The sequence below is a fragment of the Telmatherina bonti genome (assembly GCF_933228915.1).
Source record: "Telmatherina bonti genome assembly, chromosome: 6".
In the NCBI taxonomy this organism is placed as follows: Eukaryota; Metazoa; Chordata; class Actinopteri; order Atheriniformes; family Telmatherinidae; genus Telmatherina; species Telmatherina bonti.
In genome coordinates this window covers 30,037,418-30,058,703 of record NC_136624.1, presented here as the reverse complement: position 1 = coordinate 30,058,703, position 21,286 = coordinate 30,037,418, and the positions used below count along the sequence as shown (strand labels likewise).

Here is a 21,286-nt window from a genome sequence, read left to right as displayed (position 1 = left end):
AGAGATTTTGCTTGTTAAATGTTGTTTTAATTCTCTATTTTTGCTCATCATATCTTAAAATAAAGACACAAAAAAGCAGCTAATATAAATACAAGTCGGATCTTTTTGTTTTATTGTAATAAGTCTTATTTTCTTTGTTTTGGAAGTCTGCATTGAAATCAAGAGAAAACCCAGAAAAGCTCCTGATCATCTGGTGTGTGCCAAGGTAAATTAGGCTCAATATTAGTTTTTGATAAAAATAAAAAATTATTTAATTATGTGCTTCCCTTGTTCGTAAACACAAAAGTTTAACATTGAACATGTTCCAACTTAATGTCTTTTTACTTTTATTATTTGCAATCCTAATAACCATGCATTTATGTGACTGTAATGCCTTGTCACTCATTTTATTTCTTGTCTTGTTTCCCCACTTGTAGCAGAACGTCACCATGAGTGGGGACGCGGAAATGGAGTGTTTTGGCTCGGCGGCCATATACCTCCGCAAGCCAGAAAAGGAGCGAATTGAAGCTCAGAACACTCCCTTTGATGCTAAAACAGCCTATTTTGTGTCTGAGCCTGCTGAGATGTACCTCAAAGGAAAGCTTATAAAAAGAGAGGGCGGCAAAGCCACAGTGGAGACTCTGTGTGGAAAGGTGAGAAGGAAGTACTGGGATGTAATGTTTCATGTAGTTTAATAACAATTTGAAAAAGCCACTAGACAGCTGTGTTATCAGGCCAAGTGGCTTTATATGAAGTTGAAAATTTTATATAAAACTAAGCTACAAATAAAAGCGAACATATTGTTATTTCTACCGAGACTGAATTTGTTTGAAGTACTTATGGTTCGTAAATGTTTCATAATTCTTCATCATTCCTAGATTGGCTATTAAATTAATAAAAATTGGTGAACTGACCAAAAACCATTGTTTATTGTTCACACATATGTTTTTCCTCATTTTTTCCTCCCTGCTGTAGTAGTCATGTTGAGGTAAGAAAACATGCCATCAGAATGAAGTGAAAGGGTCAGAAGTTACACTTTGCAAAAAGGAGATTCCACAGTTTCAGATCATGGCTAGAGGAGTTACATGAGCATGGCAGGCATTGGACCAGTTGCATCCAAACCGACAATATCAATGCAAAAAAAATAGTAAACACTTGCATTTGTGTGGTCATTTCCATCTAGATGACAAGAACAAAAGCTCCAATACCTGATGTGTCTGATATTTCTGGGACAAACCTTCTGGTGTACATAAGGAGACAAAGATAGCTTCTGTCTTTCTCCCCGTGATGGTGGAAATATTCAAGCAGGGAGTTGTTCCGCATACTGTGGACTTAGTCACCCTGACGTGGTAGCACCTCCTTTCTCAGAGACCCTCTTTAAAGTCTAAAATCAGTCTTGTGGAAAAGGAAAAGGTAGTGCGGCGGGAAATTGAATTCAAACACGCCTCAGAGATTTGCAGAACAACTGCCAGACCAAAGATGATCTCCAGATATTGTCATAATCCCCTGACCTTAACACAATAGAACTGAGAGAGTCAAGCCATTTTGGCATCCCAGGAAGTTATTTGCAGCATTGTCAGGTCAAGAGAGGATTAAGCAATGCAGTTTTTTTGCTAGCTTGTTGAAAGATGCCGGCTCAAGTGTTCCTTATGCTTAAAGCAAAAGGAGAGCATGGGAAGTTCCAATTGTTCTATGTTGTCTGAGACTCTGATGACTCTTCTGTTTCTGTATCAGACTTTAACTGTAAAGGAAGATGAAGTCTTCCCCATGAACCCTCCAAAGTTTGACAAGATTGAGGACATGGCCATGATGACCCACCTCAACGAGCCCGCTGTGCTGTATAACCTTAAAGAGCGCTATGCAGCATGGATGATCTACGTAAGTTTGTCTTTATTTAAACATCAGTAGCTGAAACTCATGATGACTGCAGGAAGGTTTGAATCACAGATCTTTCTGTCTGACTGCAGACCTACTCTGGGTTGTTCTGCGTCACTGTGAACCCCTACAAGTGGCTGCCAGTGTATGATCAATCAGTTGTGACAGCATACAGGGGCAAAAAGAGGATTGAAGCTCCACCCCACATCTTCTCCATCTCTGATAACGCCTATCAGTTCATGCTCCAAGGTATCAATCATTCTGTGAGCTGGTTAAAAACTCAGCATCCATACTTGACCCGTCATCTAACTGTAATCGCCTGAATGTCTTACAGATAGAGAAAACCAGTCCATCCTGATTACGTAAGCACCAAACATTTTACACATTTAAGAACGTCCAACGACATTTGCATCAACATGTTGTATTAATTCCGCTTTGAATCCAAACACACCTCTACATCCAGCGGAGAATCTGGGGCAGGAAAGACTGTCAACACCAAACGTGTCATCCAGTATTTTGCAACAATCGCAGCTGCTGGAGGAAAGAAAGCTGAGCCAGTTCCTGGCAAAATGCAGGTCAGTGACGTTACACAGCAAGAAAACAAAACTTACAATAAAAGTCCAGCCAGACTAAATCAGTGTTTTCTGTAGGGAACTCTGGAAGATCAGATCATTGCTGCTAACCCACTGCTGGAAGCTTATGGTAATGCCAAGACTGTGAGGAATGACAATTCTTCACGATTTGTAAGTTTATTTGAATTATTTATAGTTTCTTGTTCATCTGTAAATGCTTGCAGAATTACTATGTTTTAGTTTAAACCATCTGCAATAAGAGAGTTTTAATCTGAATGTCTTTCTGCTTCCACACAGGGAAAATTCATCAGAATTCACTTTGGGTCAACTGGAAAACTGGCTTCAGCTGATATTGAAACATGTAAGATATTTTTATTTTATCCCACATTTGTTGAGTTGTGATCAAAAACAACATTCTCTTCAGTGCTAACAACTTAAATCCAAACAGATCTGTTGGAGAAGTCCCGTGTGACGTTCCAGCTGTCTGCTGAGAGGAGCTACCACATCTTCTATCAGCTCGCAACAGGCCACAAACCTGAGCTCATAGGTTGGTCAATACTGCCGCTGTGTCGGTCTGCTGATCTGTAACAACCACTTAACATAGATATAGAGCATTTATTCTGGTGTATTTAAATATGTATTTTGGTTTTCCTCAGAGGCTCTTCTGATCACCACCAACCCCTACGACTATCCCATGATCAGCCAGGGAGAAATCACTGTGAAGAGTATCAATGATATTGAAGAATTCATCGCCACTGATGTAAGTACATCCACTACTGCAAAGACATTTTTAGCTACAACTAACCAGACTTGTGCTTGCTAACAATAATTAAAGAGACAGGTTTTTGTAATCTAATATTTGGTGCATTGTATTGTTTGATAAACTACAACACACACTTTACACATCCAACTATTCTTCTATAAAGTTTGAAATAAAGCTGTTTCTGAATCACTACAAAAATGTTTCTTCATCCCTAACTCTTTAGGACGCAATAATTCATTACTCTGATGGATTGTATTATGCGTATGTGCAATGAAGGCAGGGAAAGTATTAAGACGCCTTTCAGGGATGACAGTACACTCACCGTATCATCAAAGACTACATCATGTAGTTTCTTTTGGCTTGAAAGTAAAATAATCTGCATTCTGTGTGTGTCTGTCATATTGCAGACCGCCATCGACATCCTGGGTTTCAATGCAGAGGAGAAGGCAAATATATTTAAGCTGACTGGAGCTGTGATGCATCACGGAAACATGAAGTTCAAGCAGAAGCAGCGTGAAGAGCAGGCTGAGCCTGATGGCACTGAGGGTATGAGGGAACTTTGAGCTTTACTTCCATATTTTTATAGGTAGGTTTTCTAAAAATGACAATTGCTTTTCTTTTAGTGGCTGATAAAATCGCATACCTCATGGGTCTGAACTCGGCAGATTTGCTAAAAGCACTCTGCTACCCCCGCGTCAAGGTTGGGAATGAGTTTGTGACCAAAGGTCAAACGGTTCCTCAGGTACAGATGTCCAACAAAAAACACCACATATAGAGAAATAACTATTACAAAGATTCACAGATCAATACATTCACATAATGATCTTCTCATTGTGTTAATTTGACTCCTCAGACTTTACTGATACTGTGTGAATTATATGTTTAATCAGGTGAACAATGCCGTGAGCGCTCTCTGCAAGTCTGTCTACGAGAAAATGTTCTTGTGGATGGTCGTCAGGATCAATGAGATGCTGGACACCAAACAGCCTAGAAGCTTTTTCATTGGTGTCCTGGACATCGCTGGCTTTGAAATCTTTGATGTAAGTGGCCCTTACATGTATCAGCCTTGATGTACATGGCTGATACATTATAGGCATACGTAGTTTTGTTTCAAGAGCTGCAGAAATTTTATGTCAAGGGGACCTTCGCTAAATCATTTTTCATCTTAATTTGTTTAGTTCAACAGCTTGGAGCAGCTGTGCATCAACTTCACCAATGAAAAACTGCAGCAGTTCTTCAACCACCACATGTTCGTCCTGGAGCAAGAGGAGTACAAGAAGGAGGGCATTGATTGGGAGTTCATTGACTTTGGCATGGACTTGGCTGCTTGCATTGAGCTTATTGAGAAGGTGAGCCATAAGTTAAAACACTAAAAGTAACTTGACTTCTTGAAGGCTTATTTTGCATTAAAGATCATTGTAATCTCTCCAAAGTACTACAAATATTCAGTTAATGCCCTGTCTTATTATCATCACAGCCAATGGGCATCTTCTCCATCCTTGAAGAGGAGTGTATTGTCCCGAAGGCAACAGACAATACCTTTAAAAGCAAACTGTATGACCAGCATCTGGGGAAAAGCGCTCCCTTCCAGAAACCTAAACCCGCCAAAGGAAAAGCTGAGGCTCATTTCTCTCTGGTTCACTATGCTGGCACTGTTGACTACAACGTCATCGGCTGGCTGGACAAGAACAAAGACCCCCTGAATGACACGGTGGTGCAGCTCTACCAGAAGTCATCAACAAAGCTGCTGGCTCACCTCTATGCAACCCATGCCTCAGCCGAAGGTATCTTCATTTTGCAAACAGAATTTTGACTTTTTATTTTTGTTTTCAAATAAAGGAGGGGCAAACAAATGTTTTAGTGCAGGGATGTCTAGTTCCGGTCCTCAAGGGCCACAGTCCTTCTATGTATCCCTTCTCAGACACACCTGAATCAGATTAATCAGTCATAGTGCAGAACCTCATTGGCTGTTGGATCCATTGAATGGAAGCCAGGTGTGTTGAAACAGGAATACATTGAAGACACGCAGCACGGCGGCCCTCGAGGACCAACTTTGGACACCCAGGTTTTAGTGGTATGCACTACATCTGTTAACGTTAAATGACAAAAATGTACAATATTGTTTATTATTATGTTTCAGGTGAGGGAGGTGGTGGTGGAAAGAAAGGTGGCAAGAAAAAGGGTGGGTCTTTTCAGACTGTATCTGCTCTGTTCAGGGTGAGTATCACAAAGAATTGCCTGATTGTTAATCTTTCTTTAAAAAATAAAACTAAAAATATTCACATTCATTCATATTCAAGTTAAGGTTGAGGCAAATATACCTCATCAGCTTTAATTATGTAATATTTTAAATTTCTTCATAACTCAGGAGAATTTGGGCAAGCTGATGACCAATCTGAGGAGCACCCATCCTCATTTTGTACGCTGCTTGATTCCAAATGAGTCAAAGACTCCTGGTAAGATTAATCCCTATTTGTAACCATATAAATACAGCTGTGATTTTACAAAACTAAAATAAAATCCATATTTGTTCCAAGGCCTGATGGAGAACTTCCTGGTCATCCACCAGCTGAGGTGTAACGGTGTGCTGGAGGGCATCAGGATCTGCAGGAAAGGTTTCCCCAGCAGAATCCTCTACGGTGACTTCAAGCAGAGGTAATCACAAGAACTGAAAGGATTGTTATTTTGTAATGAACCCCCCTCAATGATCAATTTGCCTCCGATCAGATATAAAGTATTGAATGCCAGCGTCATCCCCGAGGGACAATTTATCGACAACAAGAAGGCCTCAGAGAAACTCTTGGGTTCCATTGATGTTGACCATACCCAGTACAAGTTTGGACACACAAAGGTAATATTGTCCATTGTGGATGTGTTCTTCATAAAAGCAAGTAGGAATTAATTAGTAGTTGTAAATTTAAAGTAACTTAACATTGTTTATGTTGTTTTAGGTGTTCTTCAAAGCTGGTTTGCTGGGTACGCTTGAGGAAATGCGAGATGAAAAACTGGCTGAACTGGTCACAATGACTCAGGCGCTGTGCAGAGGCTACCTCATGAGGAGAGAATTTGTCAAAATGATGGAACGCAGGTATCTCAGACACTTAGTATTTGACAGAAAAGAGAAGACATAAATGGAAACCTGTCATTTTCATGCCAAATATAAGCAAGTTGATTTCAGTCGATATCCGTTATCTCCAGGGAAGCCATTTATTCCATCCAGTACAACATCCGAGCATTCATGAATGTCAAAACCTGGCCATGGATGAAGCTGTACTTCAAGATTAAGCCTCTGCTGAAGAGTGCAGAGACAGAGAAAGAGATGGCCCAGATGAAAGAGGACTTTACAAAAACCAAAGATGAGCTGGCAAAAGCTCTGGCGAAGAAGAAGGAACTGGAGGAGAAGATGGTTTCTCTCCTGCAGGAGAAGAATGACTTGCAGCTGCAAATTCAATCTGTACGTCTGACAGCAGAACTTCTTTTCCAGATCAGTGAGTCATGACATGAGAATTGTTTTGATAAAACACATGTTTCTTTGCAAATCTAGGAGGGGGAAAACCTCGCTGATGCAGAGGAAAGGTGTGAAGGGCTTATCAAAGCAAAAATCCAGCTTGAAGCAAAGCTCAAAGAGACATCTGAGAGGCTGGAGGATGAGGAGGAGATCAATGCTGAGCTGACTGCGAAGAAGAGGAAGCTGGAGGATGAGTGCTCTGAGTTAAAGAAGGACATCGATGACTTGGAGCTCACCCTGGCCAAAGTGGAAAAGGAGAAACACGCCACTGAAAACAAGGTTGGTCAACGATTCTGTAGTTCTTAAATTCATTTTCTGATGATGACTAAAGTATTTTACTTGTCAAACTAGGTTAAAAACCTTACAGAGGAAATGGCTTCTCAAGATGAGACTATTACCAAGTTGACCAAAGAGAAAAAAGCCCTCCAAGAGGCCCATCAGCAGACCCTCGATGATCTGCAGGCAGAGGAAGACAAAGTCAACACTCTGACGAAGGCCAAGACCAAGCTGGAGCAGCAAGTGGATGATGTGAGTGTGAAAATGCTAAACTACATGTGACCTTCTTATGATGAAAAGTCAAACAAAAATGACTTCTTTTTATCTTTTTAACAGCTTGAAGGTTCGCTGGAGCAAGAAAAGAAGCTCCGTATGGACCTCGAGAGAGCTAAAAGGAAGCTTGAAGGAGACCTGAAATTAGCCCAGGAAACCATCATGGACCTGGAGAACGACAAGCAGCAGTCTGAGGAGAAAATAAAGAAGTTAGTCAAATTAAATTCAGCTACAGTCAATGACAAAAAAAAACTGTATTCAAGTTTTAAAATCCCAAATCACAATCGCATCCTTCTGTTGCCCTGTTTCCAAAATATACTGTTACCAAAAATGTTGTGCACAAATCTAATGTAAAATCAGAACCATGCTATCCATTTTACTACATTCAATATTTTTGGGATTAATAACCCAAAGTATTAGGTTATAAGAGGCAAAAGAAAAAATAATTAAACTGAGTTACTTTGATAATGTTGCATTTCTTCCTTCTCACAGGAAGGACTTTGAAACAAGCCAGCTCCAAAGCAAAATTGAAGATGAGCAAGCTCTCTCTGCTCAGCTTCAGAAAAAGATCAAAGAACTTCAGGTTGGTTCTGCATTTGAATATGTTTAGTCGCTTTAGATAGCTCTAATGTTTTGCACAAGATACATTCAAACATGCCTGGCTTGTTGGTTTCTTCTCACCACAGGCTCGTATTGAGGAGCTGGAGGAGGAGATCGAAGCTGAGAGAGCTGCTCGGGCCAAGGTGGAGAAGCAGAGGTCTGATCTCTCCAGGGAACTTGAGGAGATCAGCGAGAGGCTGGAAGAAGCCGGTGGAGCAACTGCAGCTCAGATTGAGATGAACAAGAAGCGGGAGGCTGAGTTTCAGAAGCTGCGCCGGGATCTCGAAGAGTCCACCCTGCAGCATGAAGCCACGGCTGCAGCTCTCCGCAAGAAGCAGGCCGACAGCGTGGCAGAGCTGGGAGAGCAGATCGATAACCTGCAGAGAGTCAAGCAGAAGCTGGAGAAAGAGAAAAGTGAATACAAGATGGAGATTGATGACCTCAGCAGCAACATGGAGTCAGTTGCAAAAGCAAAGGTACATTAAAGGGAAACTACAGATGACTTACCTGCTCTACTTGTCCCTTAACTTAGTTCATATTTTTAAACAACATGGCTTCCGTCAATATTAGGCAAATCTGGAGAAAATGTGTCGCACACTTGAGGATCAGCTGAGTGAGGTGAAGACCAAAAACGAAGAACATGTGCGACAGCTGAATGACATTGGGGTACAAAGGGCAAGACTGCAAACGGAGAATGGTGAGAAAAAAATGCATTATGTATGTTTTTTTCAGGGTTGTATGGGTTTATTTACTTAAAGAAATATCCATGATTGTATTTGGTCACAATTTCAAAGTGATGATTAATAATAATAAACGGCAATATAATAACAGGATTATACTTCCTTTTGAACTTGTGGTTTTATTTCCTTTTTTATAGCTTGTCATAATGTTCAGATAATTAATTTTCAATCAATCAATTACTGTGTGAATTAGGTGAAATCAGCCGTCAACTAGAGGAGAAAGAAGCCCTGATTTCTCAGCTGACAAGGAGCAAGCAAGCCTACACTCAGCAGATTGAAGAGCTGAAGAGGCATATTGAAGAGGAAGTTAAAGTACGGGAACAGTAGAAAATATCTTCATAGAAAACATTTCATGCTTAAAAGCTTCAAAATCAGACGTTGTAGTCAATGTAAAATGACTTTCCATCCTTCCCCAGGCCAAGAACGCTCTGGCTCATGCTGTCCAGTCGTCTCGTCACGACTGTGATCTGCTCAGAGAGCAGTATGAGGAGGAGCAGGAGGCCAAAGCTGAGCTGCAGCGTTCAATGTCCAAGGCTAACAGCGAGGTGGCTCAGTGGAGAACCAAATATGAGACTGATGCCATTCAGCGCACTGAGGAGCTGGAGGAGGCCAAGTAAGATTTCATTTTTAAACTTTTTTCACTTAAAAATGTAATGTAAAGTCTGAAAATATAATATCGCTCACAGGAAGAAGCTGGCCCAGCGTCTTCAGGATGCAGAGGAATCCATTGAGGCTGTGAATGCAAAGTGTGCCTCTCTGGAAAAGACTAAACAGAGGCTGCAGGGTGAAGTGGAGGACCTGATGATTGACGTGGAGAGAGCCAACGCTCTGGCTGCTAACCTTGACAAGAAGCAGAGGAACTTTGACAAGGTTTAATGTTTATTTTAGCTGTTTTCACATTAATACCACAGATTTATAAATCATTCAAATACTCAGGCTGTCTTTATGTTTTAAGGTTCTTGCAGAGTGGAAGCAGAAGTATGAGGAGAGCCAGGCAGAGCTGGAGGGAGCTCAGAAGGAAGCTCGCTCTCTGAGCACTGAAATGTTTAAGCTGAAAAATTCCTATGAAGAGTCTCTGGACCACCTGGAGACCTTAAAGAGGGAGAGCAAAAACCTGCAACGTATGTATACTTTTACGTATTTAGTAAAATGTTGAAAAGGAGCAGGATGTTACAGACTTTACACTAAATCTTATCTGAACACTTAGAGCTCCATCTAGTGGCCTGACAAGGTTATAGCATGTTCCAAAATACTCTGCACTGCAAGTCGCAGTATATATAAAAGTGTAGTGCATACATGATGTAAATGTTGACGTAGCATTAAACAAAGTAATCCTGCTAAAAACAGCTAACCCAAACCTCTTTCCCTTTCTTCACCACAGAGGAGATCTCAGATCTAACTGAGCAAATCAGTGAAGGTGGAAAAACCATCCATGAACTGGAGAAAGCAAAAAAGACTGTGGAAACAGAGAAGACAGAACTTCAAACTTCTCTTGAGGAGGCAGAGGTACTTTCTGATGAAGACGCTTTGAATCAAGCCAAGTCAGCTTCAGTTTATGACGCTGTAAATACGCGATACTTTTGTTTTCTTTCATTAAGGCTACTCTGGAGCATGAAGAATCCAAGATTCTCCGTGTTCAGCTTGAACTCACCCAAGTCAAGAGCGAAATTGACAGAAAACTCGCAGAAAAAGACGAGGAGATTGAACAGATGAAGAGGAACAGCCAGAGGGTGATGGACTCCATGCAGAGTACTCTGGATGCTGAGGTCAGGAGCAGGAACGATGCCCTGAGAATCAAGAAGAAGATGGAGGGAGACCTCAACGAGATGGAGATTCAGCTGAGCCACGCCAACCGGCAGGCAGCTGAAGCCCAGAAGCAGCTGAGGAACGTGCAGGGACAGCTCAAGGTACGACACGGTAGTTTACAGAACAAATACCAAACCCAGGTGACCTTATGTGGGGTGGAATTTAAATTTTACCATTAATCTAGGATGCACAACTGCACCTTGATGAGGCTATAAGAGGACAAGATGAAATGAGAGAGCAGGTTGCTATGGTGGAGCGCAGGAACAACCTGATGGTGGCTGAGATCGAGGAGCTGAGAGCCGCGCTGGAGCAGACAGAGAGGAGCCGCAAAGTGGCTGAACAGGAGCTGATTGATGCCAGCGAGCGTGTTGGACTGCTGCACTCTCAGGTAAAAAAATTCAAATAAGCTTACGTGACCTACTGCGAGAGGATTTCAGTGGTTAATCAAAACTATTCTTGGTTCAGAATACTAGTCTCATCAATACCAAGAAGAAGTTGGAGGCTGACCTTGTTCAAATCCAAGGTGAGGTGGAAGATGCCATTCAAGAGGCCAGAAATGCTGAAGACAAGGCAAAGAAGGCGATCACCGATGTGAGTCACCTGGAAGCCTCTGACGAAGCCGTCCTTTTACAAATAAAAAGCCCTGTATGCTGAAACAATGCAATCTCTTCCAAATCCCAGGCTGCCATGATGGCAGAAGAGCTGAAGAAGGAGCAGGACACCAGCGCTCATTTGGAGAGGATGAAGAAGAACCTGGAGGTGACGGTGAAGGACCTGCAGCACCGCCTTGATGAGGCTGAAAATCTGGCCATGAAGGGTGGAAAGAAGCAGCTACAGAAACTGGAGGCCAGGGTGAGCAAAAAAGCTTTTATTTGTGATTTAACATGAAAAAGATTTTCATCTTAATGACTTGCTTTTCCTTTTATCCAGGTTCGTGAACTTGAGACTGAGGTTGATGCTGAACAGAGACGTGGTGCAGACGCTATCAAGGGAGTCCGAAAATACGAAAGAAGAGTGAAGGAACTGACCTATCAGGTTATTTCCAAATGATTAAATACATATGCAATGATAATAGTATGTAGTAATCAAAATAGCAAGATGTTAAAATCTGTAAATGTGCAAATTTCTTTTATTTATGTGATAGACTGAGGAGGACAAGAAGAATATTGCCAGGCTGCAGGATCTGGTGGACAAGCTGCAGCTGAAAGTGAAATCGTACAAGCGACAAGCTGAGGAGGCTGTAAGAACACCTGATTTTCAGGACTCATTTTTCAAAATGTCTCTTTAGTCCAAATGTTCTGGCTTAATTTGGCTTTGTTTTACAGGAGGAGCAGGCTAACACTCACCTGACAAGGTTCAGGAAGGTACAGCACGAGATGGAGGAGGCTCAGGAACGTGCTGACATTGCTGAGTCCCAGGTCAACAAGCTCAGGGCAAAAAGTCGCGAAATTGGAAAAGTAAGTCCAACTTGAGCACTGAGCATCTGTAAGACTATTTATAAGTTATATAACTATAACTATTTATGAGTCATGAGACTGTTGATACAGAACAGAATTATTTATTCAGGAATGAAGCTTGTTGGACAACTTATATGTCCTGTCACATGCTTGATGGTTTCATATTTGCCTTCCCGTTTCAGGGCAAGGAAGGAGAGGAGTGATGAAGAAATCAAAGTCATACAGTGGCAAGAAATCATACAATATGTTTGTCTTGTTACTTGTTCACTTTAGCATGTAAAGCATGCTGTTAGTCTAAATCAATAAAGCAAAACTATTTATTTAATATTAGTCTGTCTTTATTGTCTTTGTTTCTTTATGACTCTAAAATCACCCTCAGTCTTGCTACAATCCATTTATTTTAAAGTTTAAAGATATTCAAATCTATACAACTGCAGGTAATTAAAAATAAGAGCTACCAACCTCATGCTGACAAGACTGTGTGAACTGTAGCTATGACAGTCCATTTTTGGTTCACAGTCCTTGTGAAAAAAAATATCAAAATCTCTCAAAATGTCCAAATTAATCAATTAGCTGACCCAACTCAGCCGTTGACTGATCAATATGTCTATCAGCATTTCAACCTTTTGGGGAGGGGAGCTCTACATTGAATTAGGAGCAGACTGGCTGTCAAGTTGTTTTTAAAGTCAACAAATAAAATCTGATTTTACTAAATATAGCAAGAAAGAAAGAAATGCGACCATTTGACATAAAATCATTTCAAAATCTGTCCATGTTACCTGTCCAACCCGTGTTTTTAGCTCATGCTAAAGCTAACTACTATCTAAGCAAGAATTCTCAATACCTGGTAGAATATAATATGAAAAGTTATGCACATTTCGTGCATTTGCTATGTATTTCCAGCAACAGTACGCCATCCGCCATGCTTTCTATGGCTTTAATCAGAAATAATAAGCAGCAAATCAGCGACAGCAGCATGCATTCATGTGACAAAGGTTGTGAAAAAAGAAATTCATGGTACACTATTAAAATTTTGCTTTCTAATAGTGCCATGTTGTGTTTGTATGTGTGTTGCTAATATCCTCACCCATCCCATCCAATGGAGACTTTTCTGTGTGGAGTTTGTATGCTCTCCCAGTGTATGTGTTGGTTCTCTCCAGTTGCTCCGGCTTCCTCCCAACACCCAAAGACATGTATCTTAGGTTAATTGGTTACTCTTAGTTATCCCTTGGTATGAGTGTGAGGATGAATGGTTGTTTGTTTCTCTGTTTTGGCCCTGTGATGGACTGGTGACCAGTCCAGGGTGTACCCTGCCTCTCGTCCTATGATTGCTTCCCCATGACCCTTACTTGGACTATATAGTCTTTACTTATAAGCGGCAAAGAAAATGAATGAATGTTAATATCTGGAGACATATAACCTCAATGTAGAAAGTGACCATTTCTGAAAAGTTTCATTCATTCATTTTCTGAACCGCTTAATCAAATTCAGGGTCGCAGGGAAGCTGGAGCCTATCCTAGCTGGCTTTGGGCGACAGGCAGGGTACACCCTGGACAGATCGCCAGTCCATCACAGGGCCACACACAGAGACAAGCAACCACTCACACTCACTCCTCGGGGCAATTTAGAGTAACCAATTAACCTAACATGCATGTCTTTGGATGGTGGGAGGAAGCCAGAGTACCTGGAGAGAACCCACGCATACATGGGGAGAACATGCAAACTCCACACAGAAAGGCCACTGACTGAACCCCTCCCCAGCCAAGGATCAAACCAGTGACCTTCTTACTGTGAGGCCACAGTGCTAACCACTGGGCCACAATTCTGAAGAGCAATTTATTAAAACCTTTTTTGTTCCAATTCCCATGAATGAGTGATCCTAAATTCTACAAACTATTGTGAAAACTGCCAAAAAAATTACACTCAACTGTTATTCTTGTTGTCAGGACTGGATCAAAAGTGCACAGGCCCCTGGGCCTGGAACGTTCCAGGGGGGCCCTTCCCCACCACAACATTTTGAAAATTGTGAATGATACACTGTGAAACAACATTTCTAACATCTCTCAGCCAATGGTACCAATAACAATACACCAGACACTGTGGTGTAACTATCTGGCTTTTATGTACATTTTGTTTCATGTCCAAACTGCTGATGTTTGCCCCCATGGGCCTCAAGTGGGCATGGGCCCCTGGGCCTGTGCCCATAATGTCCATTGGATAATCCGGTCTTGCATGTAGTGTTAGATCTGTCTGTAACTTTAAAATGTTTTGTTTGTCCAAAGTCGGCCTGTCTTGTTAATAAGATAATGTCTGTACTTCCTGTATAAGTAAAGGTTAAATTAGTTTTTAAAAAGTCAGTCTTATTCTTTTTGTGGAGATGGTAACATCAGGGAAACTAGAAGTAATTGATGTTGTTATACATGCTAAGCTGGTTGGGTCATATTCATTCAGTTGGAGTGAGATGAAAAAGACTGAACTGAGAAAGAAGGAAAACCAACATTTAGCATTTCCTTTTAAAAAAAATGCACACAGTGAGAGAAGCAATGACACTTTGTGGTGGAAAGTCTCTGCAAGAATGCAAAATAAATCAATGAGTGCCCACTTGTGGCAACAGCAGCAATGAAGACATCTGTATTGTTTTTTACACCTTTACCACAATCATGATTTTTAGTAGCTGACTCAAAGGGAAAGAAAATAACTTTCTAGATAATCTGTTGTGGAACCTGGCGGTCTTTGGCAACCAGAGTATTAAGTTTGTGTTTCAACGTTGCCTTGCCTTCTGCTCAAAGCGAGACGGACAAAAACTGTTGTTGGTGTTCAGGTCGCCAGAGGTCAGCATTGCGCACAGACTGTTGCTGTCTACCAGGAACCTCGGGAAATGGCGTGTTCTGTTCCCAGTCAAACAAATCGGGGCTTATTTTTATTGTTTTCCAGGAAAATCCCGTTGATTTGAATGGATTGCTTCTGCATTCAGCTGACGCAGGGTCCAGTTCCTGGAGCGTGTTTCTGAGATGAGCTCCGTGGTGGTTTTGGTTGCGCAGTGCGCTGCTGGTGCTGATGCTGCCTGGGTCTGCTGCAGTGTAAACAAGCCTGTCCGAGGCTGCAGCGATGCTTCCTGAGAGCAAAGAGACTATCACACACTTCTAACAGCCTAATCACTGCGCCTTCACCCGGATCCTTTTTTTTTTTTTTTTTTTTTTTAATATGCAGAGAGTTCAGTTCAGATTCTGAGAGACCAACCAAAACGTTACTAAAATAAACATATTTTCTTTTTGTAGTTTTTAAGTTCAATTTAACTTGACTTGGGTGTCTTGTAGAGGACATTTTCATCAAGACACTTCAATTTGGATAACCAGATGGACTTTATTGCTCCTGAGGAACAATCAACTCGAATCTCAACAAAATGACTGACAACCAGGAGGATGCTGACGACACGGCTCCGTCCCGGAGAGCGACCTTGCCGCTCCGGCCGCCTTGCGAGCGTCTCTCTGGCCCCAAGAGCAGCGTGTGCTCCCGCTCGTACTTCGTGGTTGTAATGGTGTTTTTTCACGTGTACATCATCAACGTTATAGCGCTGTTGTTTTACGTGCACTACAGCAGCGGGCAGGAGGAAGCCGGCCGGAGTCGTGATGCGCCCGGCGGTGGCCACCAGCGCCCCGACGCGCGACGTCCGCCATCAAAACCCGAGTTTGTGCGCGATGTTTCTCTGGCGAGAATCGAAGGAATAAGGGTGAGTAATGTGGAGATGCGTCACTCCTGCTCAGTTCTACCCACTTTCTTTGGCACGCACACTCCATACGTACCAGTAAATCACTGGTTTATCTCTCAGGTGGGACATGTCCAGAAGGTGTCACTGGTACCGGGCAAAGTGCACGAGATGCGGACTCTGAGCCTGAAACCGCTGCTGTTTGGTAAGGGCCATGAAAGTAAACCTGCAGGAAACCTGCGGGAGCCTCTAATGGCAGAATTTCTTCTTCTGAGCAAACACATGCGACAATCAGAGCACTTTTTTTAACCTCATCATACATGTCCACACACTGCTGAGACGTGGATGGCACAAAAATCTATCAGGGCTGCATGAAATAGGTCAATAAGTCCTGAGGCAACTCAGCTTTCACTGGGTATAGATCAGAAACACATCTGCACCCAAGTAAAATCCACATACCGTCAACAGTGTTGCCAAACCATAAAGCTGAGCCAACATGTTTATTCATTTCAGTCTGAACATTTTATAATTATGAACTTCAGATTTCATGTTTGAAATTAATGATGGGTCAATATCAGCAGAGCAGAAAACAGTTGTTAGAATGAATGATTCAGATGAATCTGCTACATAGCTGCTTAGTGGGAACAATGTTCAACACCATTCGCTTGATTTTTAGGTGGTAAGCAGAATGTTTTTATGGAAACAGTCACATGATAATTTGGGTTTCTGGCATGGTGAAGATGACTGCTTTTTTCCTGATTTAGTGAAGATGACAATGTGTAAAGTTAAAACTGACATTACTCCTCAATATTTTCTGCATCTGGAACAAGTGCTATCTATATTCATTTTCTATGCTGCTTAGTCCAAGTCAGGGTAACAGGGAAGCTCCACACAAGACTACAGTATACCATTCAGCTTTTGCTTCTTGAAGTTCCGTCAGTTCTGATGGTCATGTTGTCAATCTCTTCCTCTTCATTTTCAACTTTCTAATGTAAGTCATATTTATTGTTAGAATGTGCTGCTGGTGGATTACTCATTTCTACTTCCACCAAATAAATGTTTTCAGTACAACTAGCTGTAACATAAAGAATGACTAATGTAGTCCCATGCTTAATAGCTGTAGCTGAGCTTCTCATCAGATTGTCTTTTTTGAAATTTGGTACTTTGCAAAGAAAAAACAAAAAAAAACATCTGAAGAAACTCCAATGATGAGCTGATATCTGTACATGTCTGCAGTTAAACAGTACGCCACAACAATAGAACCTCTTGATCCTCCCAGGCAGTTTTTGGAGGCCAAATGAGTGTTTTTTTGTGTTTATCAATCCTACAAGCAATAGTTGTAGGAATCTGTTAAAATGTTTTCCCGGTCTACCAAAACTTTAACTTGACCTCTAAAATACTTGCTAACACACTGAGGACACAGCTGTCTGAAAAATGCTCTGCTGTCTTGTAATGGGGCCTTTCTGAACATCCCTCACTCTAATCGTCAGTAAAAAGCAACAGTAGTTCAGAGGACTGAGTTGAAAAGCTTCTGATGACTGATATATACTGGGGGGTCCAAATGTTTTTCTTTCTTTTCTTACTCGTGGGAACAGAAATGATAAAGTTATTCTCATTAAAAGGTCATATTTGACTTTGAACTTCTGTATGCTAAATCACTTTAAAGTCTTTGTGTTAGAGAAAGAATTATCTAATTGAATTGGTCTTTTCAGCTCTAGTCTGCATGCAAATACTTGGTAACATCACTTCAACTAAAATGTATAAATAAGAAACACAAAGCACTGAATATTGCAGTCATGTAATGCTGGCAGCTTCAGCGAGCCTCCTCTGATCTGTTTAAGTCTGTTGGTGTTTGTGCAGAGATTCCTGGGTTTCTCTCAGACGATGAGTGTCGTGTGGTGATGCAGCTGGCACAGCTGAAGGGTCTTATGGAAAGCCAGCTGATGGTACAAGAAGGACAAGAAGAGCTGGCCAAAGAGTTGAACCTCAGCCCAGAGGAGATCTTCAATCTTCTTGATATCAACCAGGACGGACAGTTGCAGCTTCATGAGGTGTATGTCAGTTTGTGGACTGTGAGCCCATGCTTAAGTTTTCTTTTTTCCTTTTTTCGTAGGATTGTTAATTCATCTCATTCTTTTTACCGTGTCTTCAACAGATACTGACTCATTCTCGAGTGAGGGACGGCATTTGGCTCACTCCAGAGAATCTGCGAGAAATCTATGCTGGCTTAAAAGCTGACAAAGATAATAATGGTGAGAAAGCAACTTCAAACATCATTCTGGAGGACCAAAATGTGCTACTTTGCACACTGAAGAAGAGTCTTTATAGAGTGAAAGAAACGATTAGTAAATTGACAGTTTTGAAAACATATTAAAACTTAAAAGTTTGGATAACGTTCCATCCTTCCATTTTCTACCATCGAACACAAGTGTTACCGTTTATTTTGACCAGCTGAAATTCTGCTCAGGTTAACGCCTGCCGATTTATGTCATTTGATTGATTTCAGGTCACTAAAAAAAGAACAAATGAACCCATGTTAATCCTATTGTCTCTTCACATGTCTTGATTGTCCTTTTCATACTTGGTATAGGTTTGTTGAATCTGGAGGAGTTCAGGCTCCTGAGCAACGATGCCTTCCAGCGTTTTCTGCTGCAGCGAGGGGTGAAAAGAAGCCAGCTGGTGCGGAACAGCAGGCACACCTGGCTCTATCAGGGCAAAGGAGCCCACCAGGTCCTTCAGGACATCAAGGAGAGGTGAGGAAGCCGTACCGCTGCTTAAAGCTCAGTGAGTTCTTTTAAATACTAATTTTGAACCTTCTTCCTTCACCAAAGGGTGATTCGTCTCACTCGCCTCCCACCCGCATTAGTGGACCTCAGCGAGCCCCTTCAGGTGGTTCGCTATGAGGAAGGGGGACATTACCACGCCCACCATGACAGCGGGCCTGTCTACCCTGAAACAGCATGCACACACACCCGCCTTGCAGCTAATACTTCCACTCCTTTTGAGACGTCATGCAGGTGAGGTCAGTCAGGTGTTTCAACTGAGATCACTGGAGATCGGACATAAGAAGTCTGTGAATGTTCAGGTGTGGATTCATCTGTCTGACGTTACTGACGCTTCACTGTCACAGCTGGCATGTTAGTTTTCGTGACTCAACATTGTCAACTTTTGGGGCCTTTGTATGCTTGCCTTTTGTTTGTACACGTGTGTTTGTGTGCTGTTTGTTTCCACCATACGTGTGTGTGTCAATTTAAATCTGTGTCGCACACTTAGGTACATCACAGTTCTCTTCTACCTGAACTCTGTTGATGGGGGCGGGGAGACCGCATTCCCTGTGGCAGACAACAGGACCTATGATGAAGTGGTGCGTAAATGTGTTTGGAGAGTGCTGCAAAAGTACTGTGGATGTACTGTGCATGTCTTTCATATCTGTGTTAACTCACTTGTTTGTCAGGACGGCAACATAAAGGAAACTGCATCGTTTGATTTGAGTGTGTGTTTTAGTCTCTCATACAGAACGACGTGGATCTTCTGGACACCAGAAGGAACTGTGACAAGAGTAATCTTAGAGTGAAGCCCATGAAAGGGACGGCGGTTTTCTGGTACAACTACCTCTCTGATGGAAGAGGTAGGTAGACTACACGTGGTTTCTGTTGGTTTTACAAAGAATGCAAATAAGAAATGAACTGCAATTCAAATTTAATTAAAAAAGAAAGCAATCTGCATCTAACTCAGATTCAAACCATTGTAATAAGTGACTTACTAAAAGATTAACTTAAGACATTTTGTTACTAGTAGCTTGTCACAAAGACACATTTTCCCCATTCACTTGTCTGCATTGATAAAACTGAAAGGAATTGTGTAAAATTTTTGTAGCAATGTGACTGCCAAAGAAGTAGATGAAAAATGGGCATTGTGTGGTATAGCGCTAAAAATAAAGGAAGAAATTAGGTAAGTGAAGGACAAAAAAAAAAAAGTTCATGCAAATACCAAATAAAAACCCAACATGGTACTTGAGAGATGAAATTGTCCCTTCAGTTGAGTCACCTGTTGTTAATCAGAAATGGTCTCCATGGAAAGGTGGGTTTTAATCCAAGGTTTTAATCCAAGGCATCAAGAAAACAGAGGAAAAGTATGAAATATGTCAATTACGCAAATATTGGACTGAAAGTCAGTGATTTGATGCGGGACCATAATGATAGATAAAGTTAAAAACGTATGCAACAAAGTTATCCTAAAGAGGAACTTTGGAGTATCCTTCCAGAAATTCTAAGAACTCATCCTGTCTTCCACTATTCCTGCTCCTCGTCTTTATATTCTGGAGTAGCGTTTTTATCAAAGCATCTTCTTTGTTTACAAGCTGTTAAAACCCCAAGACTAGTTCTGTATGTTCACAAGTCATCACCAGTCCTGTGTCCTGCCAGGTCCAGGTAAAGAGGTTACACAAAAGCTTGCTGCAGAAAGTTCAGGCAATAAAAAAGAAAGCTGATCATATCAAACTTTCAATCTTCTTCCATCCCTACAAATTCTGTTTTGCTCTTTTATTTATACAAATTCATATAAAGAGGTTTGCACAGTATCATAAATGTAGAAAATTTAAAATAGTAAAAAAAAAAAAAAAAAATTCAATACAAGTATAATTATTTCTGAAAATGTTAGAAAACCTGATATCTGCTGAAAAATTGCCGCAATTATCATCTTTGTTCATCAATATGTTAAAAATGTTATTTTCCTCAGGTTGGGTGGGAGAGCAGGATGAGTATGCTCTGCATGGAGGCTGTGTGGTCACCCATGGCACAAAGTGGGTTGCCAATAAATGGATCAACATCGATCCAGATTACCAGCGGCAGGCTCGCTACCAGCAGCTGGTGTCACAGTTGCCAGAAGATGATGAGGATGATGAAGGTCTGAGCCTAAACACAGACATACAGAGTCCTCGCATCCATGAAGACTTGTAGCTCATGCGCCAAATACATATAGAACAAAATCTTCCTCGCCTTCCTCAGACCTGTGCACAAAGTTTTGTAATCCTTCTCCGTGGCCAGTTTGTAGAGACGAGATTTATTCAGGGAATGAGGTCACAGTGAGTTTATGCAACAGTAAAGCGATGCTATCATGTTATTTTTCAGTTATTGTCATTTCCTACTTCAGGATTGTTGCACTAGTACATGTGATAAGTTATGACTTAATGCTCGTGTGAAAGTGTGTAGGATTTACTGACATCTAGTGGCAATGTTTCAGATTGCAACCGCATAAATACTCCCTCCCCCATCAACCGAATCTTCCAAGCATGGTGAAAAACCTAAGGTGATAACCACAATAAACAAAGCAGATCTCTGCTAGACTAAATATTTGTTTGCTTGTTTTTCATTTAGAACAAATGTAGAAACAATGTGGTACAATTTACCAGTGATGAAGAAGACTCATTTTCAGCCTCACGCACTTTCTTGTTAAAGTGACTCCAGTTCTAAAAATATAATTATAAGTAAAGTTTTGCCTTTCTGTCACTAGATAACCCTAAATATTACACACTGAACTTCAAATAATGCTTTTCTTTGCATGCAATAATTGCACATATGTTGCTTTTGCTACTAGCAAATGAGAAGAATTGCACCTGAAAACTGCAATGGCTGCCGTTACCAAAAAACAGCTCACACACTTTTAGTGTGATGCATGATGCCTTGTCTTCGTCCCTGGAAGTTATCTTTACTGTTTTCTTGTAGAATGCACA

General features: G+C 41.3%; 2 protein-coding genes across 2 annotated transcripts; both read left to right on the top strand.

The window, feature by feature from the left end:
• The first annotated feature begins 147 nt into the window (after positions 1-147).
• Positions 148-12,179, top strand: LOC306757216 (myosin heavy chain, fast skeletal muscle-like). The gene is made up of 40 exons (XM_079242181.1): positions 148-205; positions 417-632; positions 1,714-1,857; positions 1,947-2,103; positions 2,189-2,216; positions 2,318-2,429; positions 2,505-2,597; positions 2,724-2,787; positions 2,875-2,973; positions 3,083-3,186; positions 3,597-3,735; positions 3,813-3,931; positions 4,080-4,229; positions 4,368-4,538; positions 4,667-4,973; positions 5,330-5,406; positions 5,558-5,645; positions 5,727-5,844; positions 5,917-6,040; positions 6,141-6,277; positions 6,388-6,643; positions 6,734-6,976; positions 7,049-7,225; positions 7,310-7,455; positions 7,739-7,829; positions 7,933-8,322; positions 8,417-8,543; positions 8,780-8,898; positions 9,003-9,199; positions 9,273-9,456; positions 9,542-9,707; positions 9,968-10,092; positions 10,185-10,493; positions 10,577-10,780; positions 10,858-10,983; positions 11,074-11,244; positions 11,323-11,427; positions 11,537-11,632; positions 11,718-11,849; positions 12,032-12,179. Exons 2-40 carry the CDS (start codon positions 429-431, stop codon positions 12,050-12,052), a joined length of 5,820 nt encoding a protein of 1,939 aa, XP_079098307.1. The 5' UTR covers positions 148-205; positions 417-428; the 3' UTR covers positions 12,053-12,179.
• Positions 12,180-15,252: 3,073 nt separating this feature from the next.
• On the top strand, positions 15,253-20,513 carry p4htmb (prolyl 4-hydroxylase, transmembrane b; the record flags this gene model as incomplete). The annotated part of the gene is made up of 9 exons (XM_079241786.1): positions 15,253-15,579; positions 15,679-15,760; positions 17,416-17,606; positions 17,711-17,807; positions 18,146-18,308; positions 18,387-18,572; positions 18,829-18,919; positions 19,060-19,183; positions 20,293-20,513. 9 exons carry the CDS (start codon positions 15,253-15,255, stop codon positions 20,511-20,513), a joined length of 1,482 nt encoding a protein of 493 aa, XP_079097912.1.
• Positions 20,514-21,286: the final 773 nt, after the last annotated feature.